The sequence below is a fragment of the Condylura cristata genome, unplaced genomic scaffold (genome assembly GCF_000260355.1).
Source record: "Condylura cristata isolate star-nosed mole 26May11 unplaced genomic scaffold, ConCri1.0 scaffold00020, whole genome shotgun sequence".
Taxonomy (NCBI): Eukaryota; Metazoa; Chordata; class Mammalia; order Eulipotyphla; family Talpidae; genus Condylura; species Condylura cristata.
Window position 1 is genome coordinate 5,170,905 of NW_004567121.1, and position 24,830 is coordinate 5,195,734.

The following is a 24,830-nucleotide window of genomic DNA, read 5'->3' on the forward strand; positions in this document are numbered from 1 at the left end:
TGATTGGGAACCTTGTCCCTGGTCTGTGGGTCTCAGCTGGAACAGCTCAGAGTGGTGGGTCAGAATTCGGTGAAGACGTACTCATTCCCATGGTTAGCACCTGGTGGTGTTGGCTGTCTACTGGGACCTCCACTTTCCATGTGTGACTTCACACATTTGGGTTCAAGGATGAGGTCATGAGGGAGCAAGCAGGGGGTGAGGGGCGTGTGGAGTATGTCCTCAGGGAGCAGTATGTCCTCTTATTACCTAACCTTGAGAGTCAGCCAGTGCTACTTCTGCTGTCTGTTCCATAGGAGCCAGTCCCTGAGCCCAGTCACCTTGGACTCAAGGGAAAGGAATTAGCACTCATCTTTCAGTGGTACAGTTTCAGGAAACCTGTGGAGTGGGAATATCTTGCCCACTCTCACTCGGCTTAAGTGGAGAACCAGGGTGAGAACTCACATCTGGTAGCTTGTCTAATTTTCCTTTAGCTAAACTGGAACTTTCTGACTCTCTGGCTACCCCAGTCATTGCAGTGGTGGTCAAGAATATAAGCACAACATGCCTCATAAAGTGCCTTTAGCTCCTTGCCAGGAGACCATCCATTCATAAAAAGCCATTCTTCATGGAACTGCATATTTGCTCACCTACTTGTGATTATACCTATCTTTCAAAGCCCAGCTGCTCTTGACAGCATGGGGAGCCCACTAGTGCTTCACCACCAGTTCTGGCCATTGCTTCCCAACTTTATTGGGAAGCTTTTGATTTCCTCAGCTTTCACTGCATTTGATCAGCTGAGTCTGACTCTGAGAGCATCTTCTATTTTCTCCCATCAGCATGTTCTGTTTACTTTATTAACAGAACTAGACTTATTGGGGACAATATAAAAGATGGCAGCCTTGGGAATAAACATCAGGAAAAGCACCTGATATGGAAATTGATTAGGTGGGGTAGTTCCCAGTGCATGCTGAAGAGTTTAAACTGGCATCATTTAACTATAAGTTGGCGTCATTAAATTCACTCATTAGCAGTATATATACATATTATATCTATTATATAATCATATATATATAATTTATTTCTAGTAGGTCTCTTAGGATTTCCTCTATACATAATCATGTCATCTGTGTACTGTTTCTTCTTTCTAATCAACATTCCTTTTATTTTTCTCATTATCTTTTTGCTCTGGTTAGGTTGTAGGATAATGTAGGAGTGGAAAGACCAGAGACCCTTGCCTTGTTCCTGATGTTAGGGAAAAAACATTTAAGTATATTAGCTGTCTATCATAAAAAGAACTAAGTCAAAATGGATCATAAGTCTAATGTAAAATATTTAAAATTATATAATTCTTCAAACAAAAAACAGGGGAAATCTTTGTGGCCTACATTAGGCAAAGGATTCCTAAAACCAGTAACATCAAAGCAAAATCTCTAAAGGAAAAACAGTGTGTAGGTAGACTTCATCAAAATGAAAGATTTTTAGTCTGGGAGAAAATATTGACAAATCACAAATCCAACAAAGGACTTATATCAGAATAGTTAAAGAACTCTTAAAACTCAACAGTGAGGAAACAACCAATCCCATTTTAAAATGAGCAGAAGACATAACTGGCTGCTTCACCAAAGACTAGTGTGCAGATGGCAAAACAGTACATGAAAAGATGTTCAGCATCATTAGCGATTAGAAAGACACAAATTGAAAGTCCTATGAGAGTACTGTGTATCTCTTAGGTTAGCTAAAATAAAAGGTATTGACAATTCGAACACTCTTGAGGATGTAGAACATCTGGATCTCTCATGCATTGCTAGTGAGACGATAAAATGGTATAGCTGCTCCGGAAAACAGTTTAGCAGTTTCTTATAAAGTTAAACATACACTTTCCATATGACCCAGCCATCCTATTCTGAGGTTACTTACTTCAGAGAACTGAAAATATGTTTGCATAAAAACCTGTACACAAATGTTTACAGCAGCCATGTTCATAATCGCTGAAAATGGGAAGCCACCCAACTTCTACTGTATGGTACACCCAGACAATAGGAAACAGTCCGGGGATAATTTGCACAAGGTATTGATGGACACACCAGCCTGGATAAATCCAAGCCTTAGACATGATAGGAGATGCCAGGTCCAAAAGGCTACATGCTGCATGCTTGTATTTATAATGTAATGTATTTATTACATTCTTGAAAAGAGTGTAGTGATGAAGAACAGAACAGTGTTGCCAAGGGTAACATGTTTGGAGAGAATGAGGAAACTGTTCTGCTCTTGATTGTGATGATGGTTTCATAAACATATACATATGCTAACATTTACTGTGCCCAAAAGAAAAAGTTTACTGGATGTTAATTTTAAAGTACAAATTGGTCACTTGTTTTCTCTAGACAGAGCTTCTTTGCTTCTCACCCTCTTCATCTACTCTGCAACTGCTCCCTGTGGTTTTGGTTAGTCTCTTAATGAAGGGAACCCCAATTTTGACCCTATATGACTTTCTGCCTCAATTTCCATAGTTCCCATCCGTGGGATTGAGGCAAAAGGTGACAATGATTTTGGAGGAAGCCATATTAGGAGGTAAAGTCAGTGCTGCCTGGACTGGGAACGCCTGTGTTCTACTTCCTAGTCGTGATGTTGGCCATTGAGATACATAAGCTCTCAGTGCCTCGACTTTTATCACCTGTGGAATGGAAATGATGAATTAATAAATGCAAAGTACTTAAAGTAGTGGCTGCTATGTGGTAAGTGCCCAGAAAATGTTTTCTGGGTACCATGGCAGACATCAAAGATAACCTGGGACTCGGAGTGCCTCGCATTGAAAATCAAAGGGTGAGGCTTGTGGCAATGTGTATTTAAAACACACACACACATACACAACATCTCCCACCGCTCCTAGCCCAGCTCTCTCAAACTCAATAAGAAAACAAACAACCTGGTTGGAAACAGATGACTTGACTAATAACACTTACAGAAGAAGCAATATGTTAGGGCATTAATCATGTGAAAAGGTGCCCGACGTCATCAATCATTCAGAAAAATGCACACTAAATCACAGAGATAATACTGCCGTGGCTAAAGTGGGAAAACGACTGGCATTACCAAGTGTTGTAAGGCGGCAGAGCAAGTGGAACTGTCTTATGTTGCTGGTGGAAATGTAAAAATGGTACAACCACCTTGTATAACAGCATGGCAGTATCTTATAACATTAAACATACTTCTAGCCCAACAATTTCATAGTGAAATTCCTTTTCTCTTGGGTGTGTATTTACCCACAAAAAAACGAACGTGTGTGTCTACACAAAGACATGAACATGACTGTACAAAACAGCATTATTCTTTTTTTTTTTTTTAAGATTTATTTATTTGTGCATACAGAACTGGGGTACAGGCCAGAGGCTCAGGGGCGGCGAGAGGCCTCACCAGAGACAGAGTGGGGAACAGAATAGGCAGATCAATGAAGTACACTGCTGAGGGGAGCAGCGAGCGGGCCAGTAGAGATCCGCCACGCCATGTGGTCACCTCCGGGGCAGGCGGGAATCGAACTCATGCGGAAGAGGCTCCAGATTCTCAGTGCTGTGCTTTAACCCGCTGAGCCACCAGGGAGGGCCGCATTATTCTTTTTTTAAAGATTTATTTATTCATGCATACAAGAACTGGGGTGCAAGCCAGAGGTGTGGAGGGTGAGATGATTCACCAGAGACAGAGTGGGGAGCAGATCAGGCAGATTGACGGAGTACACTGCTGAGGGGAGCAGCAGGTGAGAGAAAAGTCTGCTAGCATGGGGGTCAGCTCCCTGGCCAGGTATTGAACTTGTGTTGATGCAGCTACGGCTAGCTTCACAGTGCTGTGCTTTAACCCATTGTGCCACCTGGGAGTTCCCCAGAAATGCATTATTCTTAATATCCCTAAGCTGGAAGCAACCCACGTGTTATGGGATACTAATCGGCAGTCAAAAGGATTACAATATTAATATATGTAAATAAGGGAAAATCTCAAAAATTGGCTGCTAAATGGAGGTCAAGACTGATTCCATTTATAAGAAATTCCAGAAAAGGAAAAAGAAAAGGTAACAGCATTACAGTGGTTTCCTGTAGTTAAGGGAAGAAGATCAACAACCAACGCTACAGAATCAAACCTTTTAGGATGAGAGAGTTGTGTTGTTTCTGGGTTTTGGTGGTGGTGATACAATTACTCAAATTCCTCCAACTTAGAATGGATGAATTTAACTCATTGTCAATAATGCCTTAAAAGATTGACTGAGTGTCTTCCAACCGGTTGTCCTAGGGCCTTGTGTTTGGTGGTTTCAGAACCTGCCCGCTGCCCTCCTTATGGAAAATAAGGTCATTCTTTGCTCTTTTTCTTTTTTTTGCCTCAGAGCTGTGGATCCAGCTGACAGTGACCGATTTCTAGTGGGCATCATAGTGTGTCCCAGGCAGAGACTGACAGAAACAAGTTGTGTTTCTGTCACTAATGATACAAGTCTTTGTCATCTTCTCTGCCAGGCCATGTTCATTGTCATTACACCCATTGAAGAAGAGAACAGAGTAATAATGAGCCGGGTGTTATCGGCTCACAAATAATTTATAATGGGCAAAGTAGGACAGGAACGGAGCTTTTTTTGGCGAAGAAGGTTGCATGTCATTCTTTAAAATCTAGGCCAAAAAATTATTTATAATGCATAGACAGTCACTCAGAAAGTTAAAAGGTTCCTTTCTTCTCTCCCATGTGTTTGAACACTGCTTTTTACCCTGGACGGCAAAAAAAAAAAAAAAAAGGCACCTCAGCATCGTGCTGATGATACACCTACAGTCAGTCTGTGACTGGGAAAAAGAACAAATGTGAAGAGAGTTTCACCGGCCAGGAACAAGACCTTTGTAGAAACCCCTTAAGAATTTCAGGTCCTCCCAAACATCCAAGAAGAGAAAGGAATAAGCAAAAGCAAAGTTGGAAAGAGGAGTGACCATACACTTGAGGTGAGCTTTGTAGAAGCCCTCGGGTATTATCAGAAAACAGCCCAAATTGAAAGGGAACCAGCAAAGACTCCTTGTAAATGGGTGTTGGAGTCAAGCTAGGGTGTGTGTGATTAGGCAGAGAGGTGAACAGTACTTACCTCCGCCGTGGCAGCCAGGGAAAGGCTATGTGGAATGCGTTCCTATGTTCCAAGTTAGGGGAAGCAGAGTATTGATACAAACGCCTGTGGCTTCTGATACCTCCCGAGGGAAGGTGAATCCTTGTGATTATCAGCAGCCCCACCACATGATCCAGTGTAGGACAGTACATTTGATACATTGATGAACCTACAGTGACGCAGCATTATTACCAGCGCCCTGTTTTTACATCACATTACGTCCTGGTGGCGTTCCTTCCGTGGGGCACGTCGGCCGTGTCCCGGTCACTAGCATCCCTTACACAGCAGTTTTAGTGCCCAAAAGCCCTCGGTGCCACGGCTGTTCTCTCCCCTGCTTCCACCACTGGTGACCACTGAACTCCTTGCAAGGTGCATAGTTGCACCTTTTCCAGAGTGACCCATCGTTGGAACCACACAGTGTGTAGCCTTCTCAGACGGGTTTCTTCCACTTAGTAATTTTCATTTCAGTTCCTTTCATGTCATTGTTGAAGAGGTTCAGCAGCTGCTCTTAGCCACTTGACAACCCTGTGCGAGCCATCCTGTCATAGGTTGGCCCTGGATTGGGCGCAGCTCAGAGGTGCTTTTGTGTGGGGTGTCTTGTCTCCCCAGCAAGATGAAGCACTCTGGGGAGAAGCCAAGACGTGCCCTGGGAGGGCCTGGCTCTCTGCTGGACTCTCAGAACACTTGGGCAGTCCCCATGAGCTGGCACCAGAGGCTGGGTGTTCTGGGTGGGAGGGGACCTGGTTTGGGCCCAGAGGAGGCTGACAGCGTGAACCCCTCTGGCTGCAGGCAGCCACCTTAATGAACAGCATGTTGTTTGTGCTGGAAGGTCAGAGTGAGCAGCATCTGGACACAGCGCAAACCTGTGTAAGATTTTGCATCTGACTCAGAGCTTCCTTATTAAATCTGTCTCTCTGTGTGGCCAAGAGTCTGCAAAATATTTTTGTGTTCCCATTACTCAGCTTTGAAATGTGGCGAATGTTACTTTCCCTGAAAGTGTTTTGATAAGATGATCCCAAAAGAACATGCTCTGATGGGAAGTAACTCCATTTCTTGATAAAGCCTTTATGAGGTGGAATGTTGGATAATCTGTGCATTTTGTGTTTACAGAGCTTCTCGAAATAAGTCTGAGAAGAAGCGTCGGGACCAGTTCAATGTGCTCATCAAAGAACTTAGCTCCATGCTCCCTGGCAACACACGGAAAATGGACAAAACCACTGTGCTGGAGAAGGTTATCGGATTTTTGCAGAAACATAATGGTAAAGGTTACGCTTCTCGTCATTTGTGTTCTGTTCCTGCCCTTTGCATTTGGTGATTACCTCATCAGACTAGTCTTTCTGCTTGGTTCTCTGTCCCCAGCAATGACCAGTCTCACCAGTCATTGGCACTCCACCCTGTAGGATAGCTCCATCTCCAGCAGGTTTGGGAGCGGACACTCTCCTCCCCATTTTGTAATTGTCAGAGGTGAGACTCCAAGTCACCTTACAGGTAGCACCCAGATGGGGTGGTGTTAACAATAGGAGTGTCTTGATTAGAAATATCCGGAGCAAGCATTTTTCATGCAGTGCCTGAGTGATCATTTTCCCTGATCAGACTGTACTGGTTTCTCCATCTATCTCTGTCATCATCCTTAATCACTGTGGCCTTCTGTGCTACAGTGTGAAAAACAAAATTAATTGTAAACAATGTCAAATCCATTTTTTATTGGTATATAATTCATATACACAAAATTTACCATTTTTAAAATTTATAATCTAATGGGCATTAGTATATTCACGAAACTGTACAACCGTCACTATTATTTAATTTGGTCATCCCAAAAGAAACCCCATATCCATTAGCAGACACTTCCTATTACCTCTCCCAGCCCCCCATAACCTGGTAACCACTAATCTACTTTCTGTCTCTATATAGGTTTGCCTGTTCTGGCCATTTCATACAAATGGTCTGTTGTTCCTGGCTTCTTTATTCACCATCCATATTTTAGCAAGTCCATTTTTATCATGTTTGGCAGCTGACATATATTTGGTTTGTTCCCCACATTTTGGATATTATAAATAATACTGCTACTAACATGTACAAGTGTTTGAGTGGATGTATAGTTTTTTAAAGATTGATTTATTTATGCATACAGAGCTGGGGTACGGCCAGAGGCGAAGGGGCGGTGAGAGGATTCACCAGAGACAGAGTGGGGAGCAGAACAGGCTGATCGACGAAGTACACTGCTGAGGGGAGCAGTGGGTGGGTCAGGAGAGGTCTGCCACGCATTGTGGTCACCTCCGGGGGCAGGCGGATATCGAACTCATGCGGAAGTGGCTTTAGCTTCTCAGTGCTGTGCTTTAACTTGCTGAGCCACCACGGAGGATCGGATGTATATTTCTTAATTCTCTTGAGTATATACCTATAGTGGACTTGCTAGGGCAAATGGCTCCTGGCATTTGAGGACTTGCCAGATTGTTTTATATAGCAGCTGTACCATTTTCCATTTTCAGCAGTAATGTCTGAGGGTTCTAATTTCACCACATCCTTACCAACACTTGATTGTGTGTGTGTGTGTGTGTGTGTGCACGCGCATATGTTGACTACTGGTTGTGATGAGATATCTCATTGTGGTTTTCATTTGCATTTCCGTGAAAACTTAAGTTTTGAAATTTTCATGGCCATTTGTATATATACTTTAGAGAAATATCTTAAAATTCCTCACCCACTTTTAAAAAATGGATTGTTTATTGTTTTGTTGAATTGTAAAAGTTCTTTATATGTTCTGGATTCTACGCCCTTAACAGATATATTTCCCCTGTTCTGTGTGTTGTCTCTTCACTTCCTTAATGATGTATTGCGTGTATTAAACACACAATAGTTTTAAGCTTGATGAAGTGCAATTTATCGTGCTGGTGATTGCTTGTGCCTTAGATATCATATCTAAGAAACCATTGTCTAATCTAAGGCCATGAAGATTTATTCCTATATTTTATTTTCTTCTAGGAGTTTTTTAAATTTTAAACACTTAGGTAGGTAAAAACTGTACAAAGAACATTTAAATGTTTGAGTTAACTTTTAAATATGGAGTGATGTGTAGGGAGTTATAATCCATCCTTTTGTATGTAGATATCCAGCTATCCCAGCATTAAAGTTTTTTTTTAAATAATAATATAATAGTTTATTTTTACATTATTTTGTGCATTTTTTCATCTCATTTGTAACCCCCATGGGTTTCCCCTCACCATATCACCCATGTGCCATCACCATAGTCCAGTGCATTTCCCTCCCCCCACTGTTTTTGATCCCATTCCCCAACACCCCATAAAATGTCTCTGGTATATAGCTGTTCATTATTATTATTATTTTCTCACCTGGTCCATTATACTCCTGCTATGAGTGAAACCATCAGGTATTTTTCCTTTTCCTTCTGGCTTATTTCACTAAGCATGATCTTTTCTAGCTCTATCCATGTTGCTGCAAAAGACATGTGCTTATTTTTTTTTTGGTTGCTGAGTAATATTCCATTGTGTATAATATGTAGCATATCTTTTTAATCCAGTTATTCACTTTCGGGCATTTGGGCTGTTTCCATCTCTTTCCAATTGTAAATAGGGTAGCAATAAACATGGGGGGTGCAGCTATCTTTTTGAATCAGTGTTTTTGTGTCTTTTGGGTAGATACCTGGGAGTGGGATTGTTGGGTCATATGGAAGCTCCACATCAAGCAGTTTGAGGAACGTCTAAACAGTTTTCCATAGTGGTTGTACTAGTTTGCATTCCCACCAGCAGTGCAGGAGAGTTCTTTTTTCTCCACATCCCTGCCAGCATTTGTTGTTGCTAATTGTTTTCAGATGTACCATTCTCACTGGGGTGAGGTGGTATCTCATTGTGGCTTTAATTTGCATCTCATTTATTACAAGTGATGTTGAACATTTTTTCATGTTTGTTGGCCATCTCTTTGGAGGAGTGTCTTTTTAGCTCTTCTGCCCATATTTTGATGGGGTTGTTTATTTTTGTTGAGTTTCATCAGTTCTTGTATATCTTTGTGATCAATCCTTTATCACTTGTTTTGTGTGAGAAATTTTTTTCCCAGTCAGTGGGATGTCTGTCTTTTGTAATGTCTCTTTTGCTGTACAGAAGCTCTTTAACTTGATGAAGCCCCATCTAACTATCCTTGTCTTCACTATCTTTAAAGATGTTGCTGAAGTATATATTGTGTAGTGTTTGGCCTATCTTTGCTTTCAGGTATTTAATGGTTTCTGTTCTTATGTCTACGTCTCTAATCACCTTGAGTTAATTTTTGTGTATGGTGTGAGGTAGGAATCTAGTTTCATTGTTTTGCATGTAGCTTCCCAGTTTCCCCAGCACCATTTGCTAAACAAACTTTCTTTGTTCGATTGTATCTTCTTTGCTGCTTTGTCAAAAATTAGCTGCCCATAAACTGTGGGTTTATATCTGGGTTTAGTACTCAAATCTACTGGTCTGTATGTCTATTCTTGTTCCAGTACCCTGCAGTTTTGATTTTTATGGCTTTGTAGTATAGCTTGAAGTTTGGGATTGTAATGCCTCCATTCTCTTTCTTCTTAGCCATGAGAGTTTTGGCTATTCAAGGTCTTTTGTTGTTCCATATAAATCTCATCAATATTTTTTCTATTTCTTTGAAGAATGTCATTGAGACTTTTATTGGGATGGCATTAAATCTGCATATCCCTTTTGGTAGGATGGCCATTTTGATGATGTTAATTCTCCTGATCCATGAGCAGGGGATGTCTTTCCATTTCATGGTGTCTTTTTGTATTTCTTTTAACAGTGTTTTGTAATTTTCTTTGTATAGGTCTTTTACCTCTTTTGTTAGGTTGACTCCCAGGTATTTGATTGTTTTTGTTTTAATTGAAAGGGGGATTTTTTTTTTTTATTTCTACTTCTGATTGGTTGTTTGTGTATAGGAAGGCCTCTGACTTTTGTGTGTTGATTTTATATCCTGCTACCTTGCTAAACTGGTTGATGGTTTTGATTAGTTTCTCTGTGGAGTTTTTAGGGTTTTCCATGTAAATTACATATCGTCTGCAAATAAGGACAGTTTTACTTCTTCTTTCCCTATTTGTATTCCTTGTATGTCTTTTTCCTGTCTTATTGCTCTGGCTAGAACTTCCAGTGTTATGTTGAACAGCAGTGGCAATAGTGGACAACTTTGTCTTGTTCCTGATCTCAAAGGAAAGGCTTTCAGCTTTTTTCCATTGAGGATATTATTGGCTATGGGTTTGTCATATATGGCTTTTATCATGTTGAGGTATGTTCCTTCTATTCTGAAGATTTCGAGGGCTTTAAACATAAATGGGTGTTGAACTTTTTCGAAACCTGCATTACAGTTTTTTTTTAAAGATTTATGTATTTATGCATACAGAACTGCCAGAGGTGCATACAGAGGCAGTGAGAGGGTTGACCAGAGAAAGAGTGGGGAGAAGAACCGGCAGATCAACGAAATACACTGCTGTGGGGAGCAGCAGGCAGGTCAGAAGAGGTCTGCCACCCCATGTGGATCACCTCCGGGACAGGGATCGAACTCATGCTGAAGTGGCGTTAGCTTCTTAGTGCTGCGCTTTAACCCACTGTACCACTAGGGAGGGCCCAGCATTCCCGTTTTTTAAGCAGCTTAATATTTTACAAAAATGTAACATACAAACAGAAAGTACACAAGTCAGGCCTCCATTGTGGCCTAGGAGTTAAGTCTCCATGCTACCACTGTGTTGGCCTGAATTCTATCCCTGGCCAGGCAGCTAACTTCTCCTGTCATGCCCACTGCTCTCCTCCTCTCCTGGTGCAGCAGACCTCTCCTGTCACGCCCACTGCTCCCCTCAGCAGTGTATTTCAGTATATCCACCTGTTCTGCTCCCCACTGTATTTCTCATGAATCGTCTCACCATCTGTACATCTAGCCTATATGCCAGTTCTATGTAAAAAACAGGTAAAATAAAAATCCTTTTTAAAAAAAGAAGCACACAAATCACAGTTAGATTAGTTACCACAAAGGGAACACAGCTGAGAAACTAACACCCAGATCAAGAAATAGAAATTTCCCCAGTAGATACCCTTCCTATCTACCTCTGCTTTCCCCAAAGCTAATTTCTATTTTGAATTCACATACTACGGATTGATTTTGCCTGTCGGACTTATTCAGAAGGAATCAAATGTTAGGAACATGATGTCTGTGAGATTAGTCTCTGTTCATCCAGTGCTGTGGTTATTTCTTTTTCATTGGTATAATGCATCCCATAATATGACCTTGTTACTGAATCAGTCCTGGAACTTATGTCTCTTTCAAATCACAGGCTTTTCTTTTTACTCTCCCTCAAGCCCTCTTACCTCTTGCAGTGACTGCCCTGCCCTGCCACTCACCTATGAATGGTACACAAAACATATTGGAGGGAAGATAAGAGGGTTCAGTAGCTATTAACAAGCAAGAAGAGCAAATTCTTTTCTCCTTAACTGTGACACTAAACATAATAAAGTCAGAAATGTCAGATTATTGAGGAGATAATTACAGTTCTTCTGTGCTTTTCATGATGCTTCTCTTTCACTGCACATTTTCCTAGACAAGATGATTTCATGGAAGAGGGCATTGCTGAGACATTGGAAAGTTTCATTATACTTGCTATTCTTTTCCTGTTTCTTTAATAATTATATATACCTATTAAAATGTGACAGTAATGATATAGCTACCCCACCCCCCAAAGCTGCCCAGAGGAGAGTAAAGAAAACATTAATTGCTTTTGTTAAAAGGGAAGAACAAGTTGGAATAAAGTGTTGTTGCACTATTTGATTGTCCAAATAATTTAATCAAAATGGTTATATTTCCTAATAATGATTTAGCCAAGTAAAATAGCAGGTTGATTTCATTACCAAGATGTTTTGTTCAAATTACTCAAACTAGGTCAGTGCCACTGAGAAGCAGGACAGCTGTTAAATAGGACAGCTGGGATCAAGTTCATCAGTGTGACATTTATGCTGGGCTCTCTCCACTGTGGAATTACAGAATTATCAAATCTGGGACCTGGAAAGTATCAGTCAGCAGAAAGGCAGCCTCAGGAGCTCCTCTCTCCGTCTCGCCCTTTTCATAAGATGAAAGCATACTCTGCAGAGCCTGCTTCCATGCAACCAGGACCTCACTCATCCTACTGACTCCATATCTGGGGGGAAAAACAAAACAAAATCCATAGCATATTTTATGAAGATATGTAGTGGTTAGGCCAAAAGTTGTATTAAAGTAAAAACAAAACACACAATAACTTTTCTTTGTTTATAATCCAAAGGGACATGACCTCCACAGGCATCTGCAGTTGGGTAGCAGATACTGTTCAGTGTAGATGCAGGGCCCATCATGAGCCAGGCATTGTTCGAAGGACTCTACGTACAGTAACTCATCTGAGCTTCCCGGTAACCTTTGAATGAGTACTCTTTCACAGATGAAGCAACTGAGGCACAGAGATGCTGTGACCTCCAGGTCACAGCCAGGAAGATGTGGAATCCATACCAGGCAGTATGTCTCTAGAGCACCAGTTTTATCACTGCTCCATACTGCTTCTCCATAAGAGATGATTCATGGGCCCCTTTACATATTGTATTATAGCTGTGCCAGGTCAGATGTTCATGAGTGGACCATTTAGACTACTGGTTCTCATCCTTGGCTGCCCATTAGAATCATCTGAGGAGCTTTTCAAATATGTATAAAACTGGGTCATACCTCACAGACAAATAAATCTGAATTTTCTAGGGATGAAATCCCAGTTGTGAGCTGGATCTGACTACCAGCTTACAAAAGGTGATTGTTGGCCCTTCCTGGTGGTGCAACGAGTTGAAACACTGCACTGCAAACCTAAACCAAGCCATGGCTGCTTCAGTGCAAGTTCGATCCCTGCCCAGAGGTGACCCCCATGGTGCAGCAGACCTCTCCTGTCCCTCCTGCTGTGTACTTTGTTGATCTGCCTGTCCTGCTCCCCACTCTGTCTCCGGTGAATCCTCTCACCACCCCTGTATCTCTGGCTTGTACCCCATTTCTGTATGCAAAAATAAAATCTTTTGAAAAACAAAAGGTGATTGTTAAATTTTCATAAGTTTTGTAAGCCATTTGGCCTCCAAATAGTAGATTGTAAACTTCATGGTGGGAGTATTTACACCAGGGAAATGGGCAAACACCACCCATCTGGATTTCTGTTATAGGAGTGGAGAGCCATTTATCAGCACACCACTGGGTAAGGTCCTGGTGGTAGGATTTTTTTAAACTCCCCAGGTGATTGCAGCATGCAGCCAGGAATAAGAACTGTGAATTTAGATGTGCTTGCTGCCTTTGTGCTCAAGGGGTGCCAGACGATAAATGGGGAAAGATGATTAGGCCTAGGTGGACATTATAAATATTTAGTTCTTTCCTCAGTCATCTTTCAAGCATCCTTATTTTCTCCGCTTAAGGGCTAAATCTTGATCCTGGAATGCGTACTATTCTCTTTGAAGTAATCTAACTCAAAACGAGAATCTTACCATGTTTCTTTGTAGAGAAATTTTGTGTCAGCAGTATCTATTATAAGAGAGAAACCCTTAAATTATGTAAATAGCAAGGCATATTAGATATCCATAGCCATGCTCATTTAAATGTTACTTTTTGAGGACCAGACTGATCTGTGTGCTTTCCTCTTCCTCAAGCTGACTTAGTGTCATTTTTTCCTTGTCCAAATCCCATTCCCATCCCATTCATGACCTTCAACATGTCTGCCTCAGTGGATGGAGGTGGGTGGAGAAGGCTGCAGAGCATGTCCCTGTTGGACACAGTAGTGTTTACATAGCCCAGCAGAGAGTTTCTGACCCATTTTTCAGACTTTTTTTTTAACCACAAGCAGCCCAAAAGTGTACAGCTTCTTGTTTACATATATCAGGAGCAAAGGGGAGGCAAACATTCTAGGGCTTAACTCCAGTTTATTCTACAGTTGTGGGGTTCAACTGTTAATTGCAATTCTTTCTACAAAAATCAGCCCCAGAATGGTTTTGTTTCCTTTTTCTTTGACCATCCCCTGTTGCTAATCCTGCCCTGTAGTTTATGATACTAATCATATTAAATGCCTATGAAGAAATGTATGTAACACGGAATTTTATTTCCAATTTTCACAGTTTTTAATTTGCTATGAGTCATTTGCTCAAACTTGTTATGGATTCAGCCTTAACTTTTAAGAATTATAATCCAGTTGTTGAATTGTGCAGTGAATGAAATGGCAGTCCTCAGTATTGTTACGCTGTTGTTCAGAAAATATCCAGTCATATCAAATGATATAAAAGCTACTTAAAGGAGCCTTTTATTTTCTTTTACATTAATTCCAATGGTGTTCTAATCAAATTTGGGCTGCTATAAAGACTCTTCTCCTGGACAAGCAGTCAACATATAGTTTGATACTGATAGTCAAAAGAATCTCACAGATGGAGTGCTTATGTTGGGAGGAAGAGGAAGGCACTGAGGAGTTAATTTGTTGCATTTCTCTGGTCATTTCTAACTGGTCAAACTGTGGCAAACAATTGTCTGAAGGCCTGCTGGAAATCTCATCCTTAATTCCTTGTCTCAGCTGATACCCCAGGATGAACTCTGACCCACATTTGTGAGTGCACTGCTCACTCTACTTTCCCACATACATTTCACCAAGTGCATACTCTGGGCACAGGGGCACCCAGCTGTGAGGCCCCATAAGCTGTGAGGTCCCATAAGCTGGTCCCATAAGGAGACTGACCATCTCCTCGGTTATTTTCTGCATTTGTGAGTAGGGGCTGTGAGTGGTTCATTTGAAAGGCAAAAGTCCAACTTTATTTAATAGCAGCAATTTGCAGTTTGTTCTTCTTGAAATAGAGAAGGGAGAAACCTTCCTGACAGAGCTGAGCATTGCAGGGAATGTTGGGTGACTGAGCCTGTGAAGTCTTCTGTAGTCACACATGTAACTTAGCCCTTCTCATTATCTTCATTCACAAGTAACCGCTGAAGTCATTCATATTCGTTCACTCCAGTGGCAAGATGCATTCTCCAAGTCCCAACAACCAGGGTCAACAGAAAAAGCTTTAAGTGTTTAAAGTTTTAGAGTATCTGCTTGAACAATTTTCCAGGAAGTTGCTGAAGTTCCTTTGAGGTAGGAGATAAATCATAGACTCTGGTTTTTCATAGCACCAACGAAATGATCCCTAAAGCAACTTGCCTCTTATTATAAAGTGAGCCAAATGTTAGTTATTTTAAAGTAGAGGGTAAGTGGTAGGGAAAACAAATATATTCTATATAGCAGTTGAACTATTGTGAGAATCTCAGATAATTTTCAGCAAGAAAATACATTATTCATTCAAAAAAGGCAAGACTGAGAGTATTGAAGGCGTCCCAGATAGACCAATGACTACTGAATTTCTCTTCAGTGCAAGATAGTTATGTGAACCTATCGAACCAGAGATTAGCCAGAAAAACTTCTTGAGGAAAGGAAATTATGACCTTCAAAGCAACTAAATCACATGTGCTTATATGGCACATTTTACTTCAGTGACTGGAAATGTTGAAAAAAAAAAACATTTTTTTCTTCATAGACTGGGTAAGTTATTTACCACATAATGTTTCTAGAATTTTGAAAATCTACATTGCATCGAAGAAGTGTTTTCGCTTCACCCTGACCATTAAAAGCTATTTAAAAATGGGCCCCACCACCCCAATCTTTCGTTTTTGCCCTGTTGCCCTAACAGGTAGCAACTGTTTAGCTCTAGCCACTGATGATGGCGATTCTGGGGACTGTGCCACCTGTTAAGTGACTGACACTACACCCATGAAGAGGGTGGGGTACTCTCCCTCCCCTAAGCATCATTAAAGGGATGTGGAAATATCAGGAAGTGTTTTTAAGCTCATTACAACCAAAGTTCCCAGCCCTTGGAATCAGGGTGAGATACTTCTATATATTGGTTTCTATTAAACTACACAGAAATTCACATAAAATTACATAGAAGTAATATATGCCTTGCTGGCTAATTCCAATTTCTTGGTACCTTTAAATATAAAAATTTACCCCCCCCCCTTTTTTTTTAGAAGTCTCAGCACAAACAGAAATCTGTGACATTCAGCAAGACTGGAAACCTTCATTCCTCAGTAATGAAGAATTCACTCAGCTGATGTTGGAGGTAAAATTCAGTTTCAATTTAAACTGTAGCTACTTACTCCATCTAAGACCCTGGGCTGAAAGTCAGCAACAACTCTGGACCCTGGAAAGAGGTCTTGAAATAGAAACCCTTTGCAGGTCTGCCTGCAATAGCTTGCATTATGGCTTCTGACTTGGGGGCTATGAGCGCGAATCTCCAACCAGAACTTGAGCCATTTGCCACAGTGCCCTCAAGGGGGGACACAATCGTGTTCTCTCAACCAGAGGACACTTAGCAGGGGACACTGGTGGGGCTGGGGTTGGAGGACAGGTAGTGACAGGAAAGAGGGAGGGAAGATGGCGGCTCCACACTGCCATTTGATTCAAAGCCTCTCACCTTCAGATTGTAATGCTTAAATTTCTCCCCTTTGAGGAATACATTTTGAAACTAAAAGTTTTTTTTTAAAGATTTATTTATTTATGCATACAGAACTGGGGTACAGGCCAGAGGTGCAGGGGCAGTGAGAGGCTTCACCTGAGACAGAGTGGAGAGCAGAACAGGCAGATGGACAAAGTACACTGCTGAGGGGAGCAGCTACCAGCCAGGAGAGGTCTGCCACGCCATGTGGGTCACCCCCGGGGCAGGGATCGAACTTATGTGGAAGTGGTTTTAGCTACCCCACCAGGGAGGGTCCAATAAAAGTGTTTTTTTAAGTTAGACTTTTACCTTGAGGCCATCTTATACCAACAAGGGTGTGGGTGTCAAGCGGAAGTGACCCTTTGTCTCCTCCTCAGCACTCTCCCTTTGGATGGTTTGGTGCCCACCTTGAGGCAGGGCTGACTTGTGAAAATCTGAGCCCCACCAGTGGCATTACTTGAGCGATCATATGTTTATTTATAGACAAAACCCTAGGGCTAGGACTAGGAGTGAGTGGAATTGACAGTGGGCGAGAGAAAGTGCGAGATGTGGCATGTCCAGATGATCGGGTGATCTCGGATAAACTAGGACCAGTTAGTTTTAGTAAAAGAAAGTTAGACTCGGGCTGTGTGCGGAGGATCATGGCAGGGCGTTTGGAGAGGAGCTTCTTGGGATAAAACCTTTCACTATCTCATCTTATGTGCCTATATAAGACTGATGTAAACTTTAATTTACATAGATTAACTGTGCAGAAAACAGAAAGTCCTGGAGTAAGAAAATGCCAGAACGAAGATGTCCAAATATTATGAAATATAAACGCATTAATGAACATTTGCATAAAATGAAAGAGTCTTAAATCTACATGTGAACTATATTTAAAGAAAATACAGAACTTTCTCCAGGAGCAATGCATTTTAAGTATGTTAAATTTAGAGCAGCTTGTGAAATTGTTGAATTAATGCACCATTATACTACTTTACATAAATCATTTTAGGCTTTAATTCTTATGGAAAAGTACAGCAGGTCCACAAATAATGTCGTCTCATTCAACATCATTTCGTTATAACCTCGAGGAGAGAAAAATCCCCACAGACACTGAGCAAAACAAAATATTTCAAAGACCTTCTTTCATTACACAAAGTCACTGTTTCCAGGAATCTATAGAAAATGTTAAATAAAGACTTACTGTAATTAAAACATACACTAGTACCTAGCTTATTTTTAAAAACCTGTAGCACAGATCATTTTTGCCAGTGACTTTCAAGATATCAAAAGTGTTTGAGGAAACAAGACTGCTACAAAGTAAAAATAAATAAATATTTTGGTTGAAAGGCAGGACTGAGATTCAGGTGACAGGAATTTCTAGAAAGGAAGATTTTAGATCCTTGTGCTTGGCTCTGTCCTGACTCCTTGCAGCTGATCTGGAGGTAATCACACCAGATTAGTGATTAGGTCCGAAGTCAAGCCTAAACCGGGGGCTTTCTGGATGAATCGCAGCTTTAAGAGTCCAAGAAACGCACCAGTTAGTACTGCTGATCTGCCTCTGTCAGAGGCTTCTATTCCAGCCTGTTGCTGTTCAGTAGACACAGACCTGGTGATGAATTACTGGAGCCTCCTCTGTCACCCCCCATGTCTGAGCCCCAGCAGGGTCCCCCTCAGGATAACAGCACTGCTGTCCACCATGTGGCATCTTCATAGCATGTCAGAGTCCAGATGCACAACCTTCTCCTTTTTCAGAGACATTTCATAGAAAATGTGCCTCCAGATGCCATGCCTTGGTAACCAGGGGTTCCGGTTCTAAATGAAGACAGAATCTGTCAGGCCCTGGGAGACGGAATTTCTGGTGCCCTATGGCTATGAACCCCTCCTTCTTCCCTCTTCTGCTAGGAAGGCCCCAAACCAGACTCCAGAGTTTGAAAGAACAAAAACAACTTGGTTGCCTGTCAACCAAGCTACTAAAATGCAATCTAGCAAAAGTTGTGGCTACATGCATTTCACAGTAAATGCCAAAGGAGTGGAAGTCCTTAGTGACCAGAGGTGAGGAGCTCCGTGGCATTTCTGAATTTTGTGCAGAGAAGCTGCAGTGGTCTTTCCTCTTAGCCCAGATGATGTCCTAAAAAATACAAGACATACTCCATGAGATTCAGGATATGTAGCAAGTATAAAATGTGGGACACTGTAGATGGTGTCCCTGTGTCAAAGTCACCTTTACATGGAGAGGGGCACATCGCTTTGTGATCATGTTCCATTGAGTCACTCTCAAATGCTGCTGACGGAAGTTGTAAAACCATAGCAAAGCATTTTTACTTCAGTGACTCAGTGCAGTTCTTGTACACTTGATGGAAAATGCCATTGAGCTGATGAATGTTATCTCCCATCTATAAATATCGGCAGTTTTTTAACACCCACCTGCTCCACCAGGTCAGGAGGGGCACACGCTGCCTGGGCAGGAAGACCCTCTGTGGCCCTGCCTTGCCCAGTATTCTAATCTGCTTTTCCAAAAGTATTCTACTGGCATCATTAACAGGGTCCCCACTTCTTTTTAGAAATTCACTTCCAGAAGGACTGCAAGTAGAATCTAAAAATCTATTTAGCAAAGTACCTGAGGGAAGAGGAAATCAAAGTGCACCATGACCGTAAATCTAAATCAGAGTTTCTCAACCTGGATTTCTCAGTATGTTGACAGTTAGACCAGGCAACACTTTGTTGTGGAGGCATCCTGTGTGTTGGAAAGTGTTTGCCCGCATCCTGGCCTTACCCTCTCTGTGCCAGCAGCACCCACCTCAGTACTCACCTGGAGAACCTCTTCTGACCTTGCCTGAAGCTCCCAGTGGCAAAATTGCCCCCGGTTGAAAACCATCAATGTAATCCAAAAGGCTGAGATCCAGTTAAGATATGTGCTTTGATTTATTTTTAAGTATATGACATATAGTAACTATATTAAGTTATATTCTGTTTTAATTAATAAAATATCATTAAATATTTCTGGATAATAAAATAAATGACATGAGTGTTAGTTTTCCTGGTGAGAAGAAACACACTTTGATGCGTTTCGGGGTGTCCTGTGTGTAGTTGGTGCACTATTTCCATTCCTGCTGCAGCCCACTTAGCCACATTTTCTTAACTTGAAAGAATCAGTGGCCTTTCGGCTATGCAGATTCCCAGGAACACCCTGAAACTAGCTAACTGCATACAAATATTTATTTTCTAAGTGCAAATTTCAGGATCTTTTTTTTGTTTGCTTTCCAAAGCGGAAAAATTCCTCTATTCGAGTAGGATGATAGTGCAGTGATCCAGACAGTAAAAGTGGCAGTGACGGGTTTGGAGTAGAAGGGGACCTGGCTGTTCTCCTCCCTCAATAGTTTGCTTTCTGGTGAGGTTTTTATCTCTTCCATCTCATTCCTTGCACCTGTTAATCCTCTCAAACCCATCTCTGCTGAATTACCTTGTATAATTCTAGAAATCAACTTTCAGGTATGTCTGAGGAAAGCATTATGAACATACAATAAGGAATCTAAAAAAAAAAGAAAAAAAAAACAGCTAAAGTGTCTCTGGGAGAAAACAGTGTCTGTTTTCTGCTTTCCTGTCATGAGCTTCCAGAGCAGTGTGCTGGCTGCGTGGGCAATTGGTAAATACCTCCAAGTGAATGGATTGTTCAAACATTACAAAATACTTAAGGATTTATCAGTAGTTGAATTACACAGCACAGTTGCCCTCAGCTCTTACTTCTTCCTCCTGTGGAATGATGGTCCTTCAGGAGGTGGTTCTCTGATAGCAAGAATGAAGGCTAAGGTAGCCTTGACCAGCTCAAAGACTTTGTTTTTAAAGTATCTATTATGTATGATAGCTTTCAGCTAATATTTATCTTTAACCAAGGTGGCATTGTGGGTAGGGGAATTGGGACCATAAAATATCAATGACATTTTTTAGTGATCATTGCGTGTTTGTGATCCAGCCCAGTAATATGCTTATCAGTAAAGCTACTTAGGTAATTTCCATGGCAAAATTTTATTTCATGATGCCAACTGGTCAGATTAGTGCTTTACCAGACTTTAACCTAAACTAGGCAAATTCTGGGAGAGAAACCATCCTGTACAACAGGTAGAAATGTGCTATGAGGTTATTCATGGAAAGGTTCTAAGAGTTATAAACAGTTATAGTTGGGGTCCTTTGCTTTGGGGACATCTCCATAAAAGCATGACTAAACAGCTTTCCACCATTGCATTTCCACAGGCATTAGATGGTTTCATCATTGCAGTGACGACGGACGGCAGCATCCTCTATGTTTCTGACAGTATCACACCTCTCCTTGGGCATTTACCGGTGAGTGTCTGCTCTGGTGGAGTGGCCTTTGCTAGTATACATGATTTCCTCAGCCTGAGCATCATTCCGATCTCAGTTCTGGGGGTAGTGCAGGTATATAGGGATCCGTATGTGAGGAGAGTTAAAGAATGCCCTTGATTGGCTGAGGCCAAGGTCCTAGGGCCTTCTGGAGGAAGAGTGGGTCTAGCATGTGATCCCAGGACAATCAAGGCCATGATCCCAGCAAGGCAAGACCTGTGAAGGGACAGGGGTACATGTTCCTGCCCTTTGTGTACCAGAAATCACAGATGAGCCATGGACCAGGACAGAGTCATTGCACAGTTAGCAGGGCCCAGAGCCTGTACATAGGCTGATGGCTGTGTCTGGTTATCTGAGAGCTGGTGCAGAATATACAAGAGATGTGCAAGTTCTAAGTCACTGGAGAGCCAGGCACAGGTTCTGGGGTTGAAAGGTGGGTTAGGTGCAGCACATTCAAAGTCCCTCCTACATGTTCCTTCCTCTCACCTCTTTCCTTCCTCTTTCTCCCTTCCCAATGTTTCTCTCCTTCTTCATAAGCCTTGCTGGCTAATAGCCCCAGAAAGTTAGGGTGAACTGACTCACAGATCAGTACCTGCCTAGAGGAAGGTCTACTTCTGAAGGTCCCTTGATAGGCTTTTGACCAAATTGCCATACTTTTCATTATTTACTCCTACAGAACTGACCTTGATGACAGATCAGCAGGAGCCTCCTATGCGACTGATAAGGATAATGTGTTCTCTCTTACCTCTCTTCCCAATAAGCCTCTCCAATCTGCTTTCCCTACAGCACTCCCCACCCCTGTAGCCACACCTGCCTGGGAACAGCATGGCCTTGCTCAGAAGGCAACTTTGCCTCCCTGGGGTTGAGGTCAGCTTTGCTAATGGCCCAGGGTTCCACATGGGCTGACGCACCATGTCCTCAGAGGTCACTCCCCCATTCAGCATTTCTACAGATGATGTCTTTAAAGCTACTCTCCACAGCTTCCTTTTCCCAAATCTCTGTTATAGCCCAGAAAAGCATCTCTTATCCTGTTAGGCAGAAGTCTTTGCATTACTGCAACATTTCCAGGGTGCATTAGGCTGTGGGAGATTGGGGGGACAAATGCCAGGAAAAGTATCTTGCTCTCACTTAGTCCAAGGAGTTGAGAATGCAGTTTCATCTTGACTGAGGCTGAAGTTTGGGGTACTGAAGTGACCTCCCCCTGTCCCTGTATCAAATCTGCCCAACTTCTTTGGGTTCATCTGAGAGATGCTTCTCTGGAGGGAGCCTGTGTTTTGTGGTGAATGGATAGGATTGGGCAATGATAGGCACTGATTGAAAGCAATAAAATGTACCTTCCTTAATAACCTGGGCACAAGGTACAGCAGCTGAGAGCTGTTTGGGTAAACAGGGTTGCCGCAGGTTTATTTATGTGCTTGTAATTGTCTGATGACCCAGTTGCGACTCATGACAGAGAGGAGAGGACTCAGAGAGTATGTTGGGAATTGCACTGATTGGAAGTTAAGGGGCAATTTAAGACTGCCTTTCTAAATTATTTTCTAACTCTAGAAGGGGCAGAAATGGCGCAACTATAATTTATTGGTGCTGCTCATTTCAATGCTTATTGATGTCTATATATAGACCCATGCTCAACATACACTGAGGCAGCCCCTCAGTCCCTCAGTGAAGGTTGGCCTGGGATGCAGACATCCCAGAGTTTAATTTCTCTTTACTTCTACCTTACAGTTCCCAGTTTTCACCAAAATCACCATCATCGTTGCTGTTTCTGCTTAGTTCACTTGCTAGTGGCTGCATAGGGCAACTGAGGGTGGAAACTCCCAGGATCCAGTGAGCTTACAGCTAGTTGAGCAGAGGAGCAGGCCAGGGGACCCCATCTTTCCACCTTTGTATATGGGAGGAAACCCAAGGCAGCCCGGCCTGTGAGGGTGAGAGCAGGCTTTACACCAGGCTGACTGACCGCAGCGCCCTGCTCCGATGCCACGACTTGGGATTACCATTTAGGGATTTTACTTACGATTTAGTTCACTTCTTGGACTTATTTATTACTGGATGTGAACTCAGGGTCTATCTGTGCATGGATGTTACAGCAATTCAGAAGACCCCCCTGTGAGATTGTCTTTCTGTGATATTTGAGATTTTGTTGAAAGACTTCAACTTTAACCCATTAGAGACTGGTAGGAAAATAGCTAACATTTATTATGCACTCACTCTATGCCAGCAGACACTCTTTAAGAACCCCTCATCTGGGGTGACATGTGGAAAGCATTTAGAACTGTGCCCAGGCCAGAGTAAGGACTAACATTTGCTCCCTTTATCCATACACTTACAACAGCCCTAAGAAGCTACTAACTCTGCTCACAGATGATAAAACTGAAGCTCACAGTCAGAGAGAGTATGGTGTGACTGGGGTTCAATTCTGACTCTTTGGCTCTAGGGCTTGTACTAACCTCAACTCGGAAGTCTGTATAAGACAGTAACCTTGAAGGCTCTCAGGGTGGAGCCCCTGGTTAGGAAGGGAGAGAATGAGCAACTTAAAGGCCCTGACTTAGCATGGATGATACCACCACGGCAGGGAGGCACATCCAGCAGGCACCAGTCCAGCCGGGGAACCAGAGGCCTCCGGCCCCCACTGCAGCGCCCCCTGTTGGTATCAGAGGCCGCTTGTCACTCGGTGCCCTGTGACGGTGGGTGCATAAGAATCAGCAAGAATCCCCTTATACTTTTGAGATTGTTAGGCTTACAGTCTTTCTCTGTTTCCTTTCTACTACTATAAGTTCAGACAGGGTAAAAGCTCACATGATAGATTTTTATATAGCAATTTCCTCAAGAAATATCCTAGAACTTTCTTTTCCCATTTGACAGAGAAAAGGAAGAAAATAGTTCAAAGCAAAAACAATTTTAAGATAAAGTCAAACTTTTCCATGGTGATAACACCAGTGCATGTTGGCTTCTAGAATCAGTGCAGACTGATTGTTTTGAAATAAAGTAAGAGACGTGAGCAGGCCTATAGGGATCTTGTAAGTTGAAAACCTTCCAGCCAAGAGCCAAGAGGCCTGAGTCCCATGTCTTGGACAGACTTGAGAAAAGAGCATGGCTCAGGCAGAACCAAATGGGAAAGAGTAAGTAGGGCTACTTGGTGCTTTCTGTTTGCATTTTTGTTTGGGTGCTAACATTTAACTTCGTGACACTTTTCCAACTTATTGACAAATGTGGCATTCGCCTAGTGAGCAGAGCATGCTAGTAAGCTCACAGTGCAGCACTCCTCACTCCTGACCCACACCCAGAGCACAGGGCCCACGTGCCAAGATGTTCATTGAAGGAGAGACTGAGTTCATATGTGGGGCTGCTGCACTGGGAGCAGTTACAAACAGCTTGCCAGGAGTGGGAAGTGCCTAGGAAGTGAGAAATACGGGCATGCTAAGCACAACTTCCCCACAGAAAATAATCTAAGGAGTTGGAGAAATCACCAGACCAAAAAAAAATGCTTATGTGAAACACTGGTTCTCCCCAAGTGAAAGAAGCAAGAAGTACAAGAAGTATAAGATCAAAGTGCACTGTTGGGCCAAGTTCCTGTGACCAGGGTCACAGCAGAGGCAGGGTCACAGAAAGGGGAAGACAGAGCCTCTGGCTTAAGTTGCCATGAAATGCCAGGGCCATGAAACACCTTAGAGGAATCATCTTCTGCTCTTATTACCCACCCTGACCTCACCTGCTGGTGGAACGCAACACCTGATCCAGGTCATCTCATCAGTTGTGACACTATTTCAGGGAAAATCTGGGAGGTGGGGGGGGAGGGTCTGTCTAGAGGGGCCCCAGCAGGTATGACTGTAGCTAAAAATTTGACCACAGGTTGCAAG

At 42.3% G+C, this 24,830-nt stretch overlaps 1 protein-coding gene across 1 annotated transcript in view; it reads left to right on the forward strand.

Annotated features, from left to right (window-relative positions):
* The first annotated feature begins 6,218 nt into the window (after window positions 1-6,218).
* Window positions 6,219-24,830, forward strand: part of NPAS2 (neuronal PAS domain protein 2) — a 69,969-nt gene continuing 51,357 nt past the window's right edge. Inside the window, exons 1-3 of the mRNA XM_012727310.1 lie at window positions 6,219-6,360; window positions 16,166-16,257; window positions 20,866-20,955. Of these exons, the coding sequence (XP_012582764.1) occupies window positions 6,282-6,360; window positions 16,166-16,257; window positions 20,866-20,955 (261 nt within the window). The 5' untranslated portion in view covers window positions 6,219-6,281. The remainder of the gene's footprint in view (window positions 6,361-16,165; window positions 16,258-20,865; window positions 20,956-24,830) is intronic.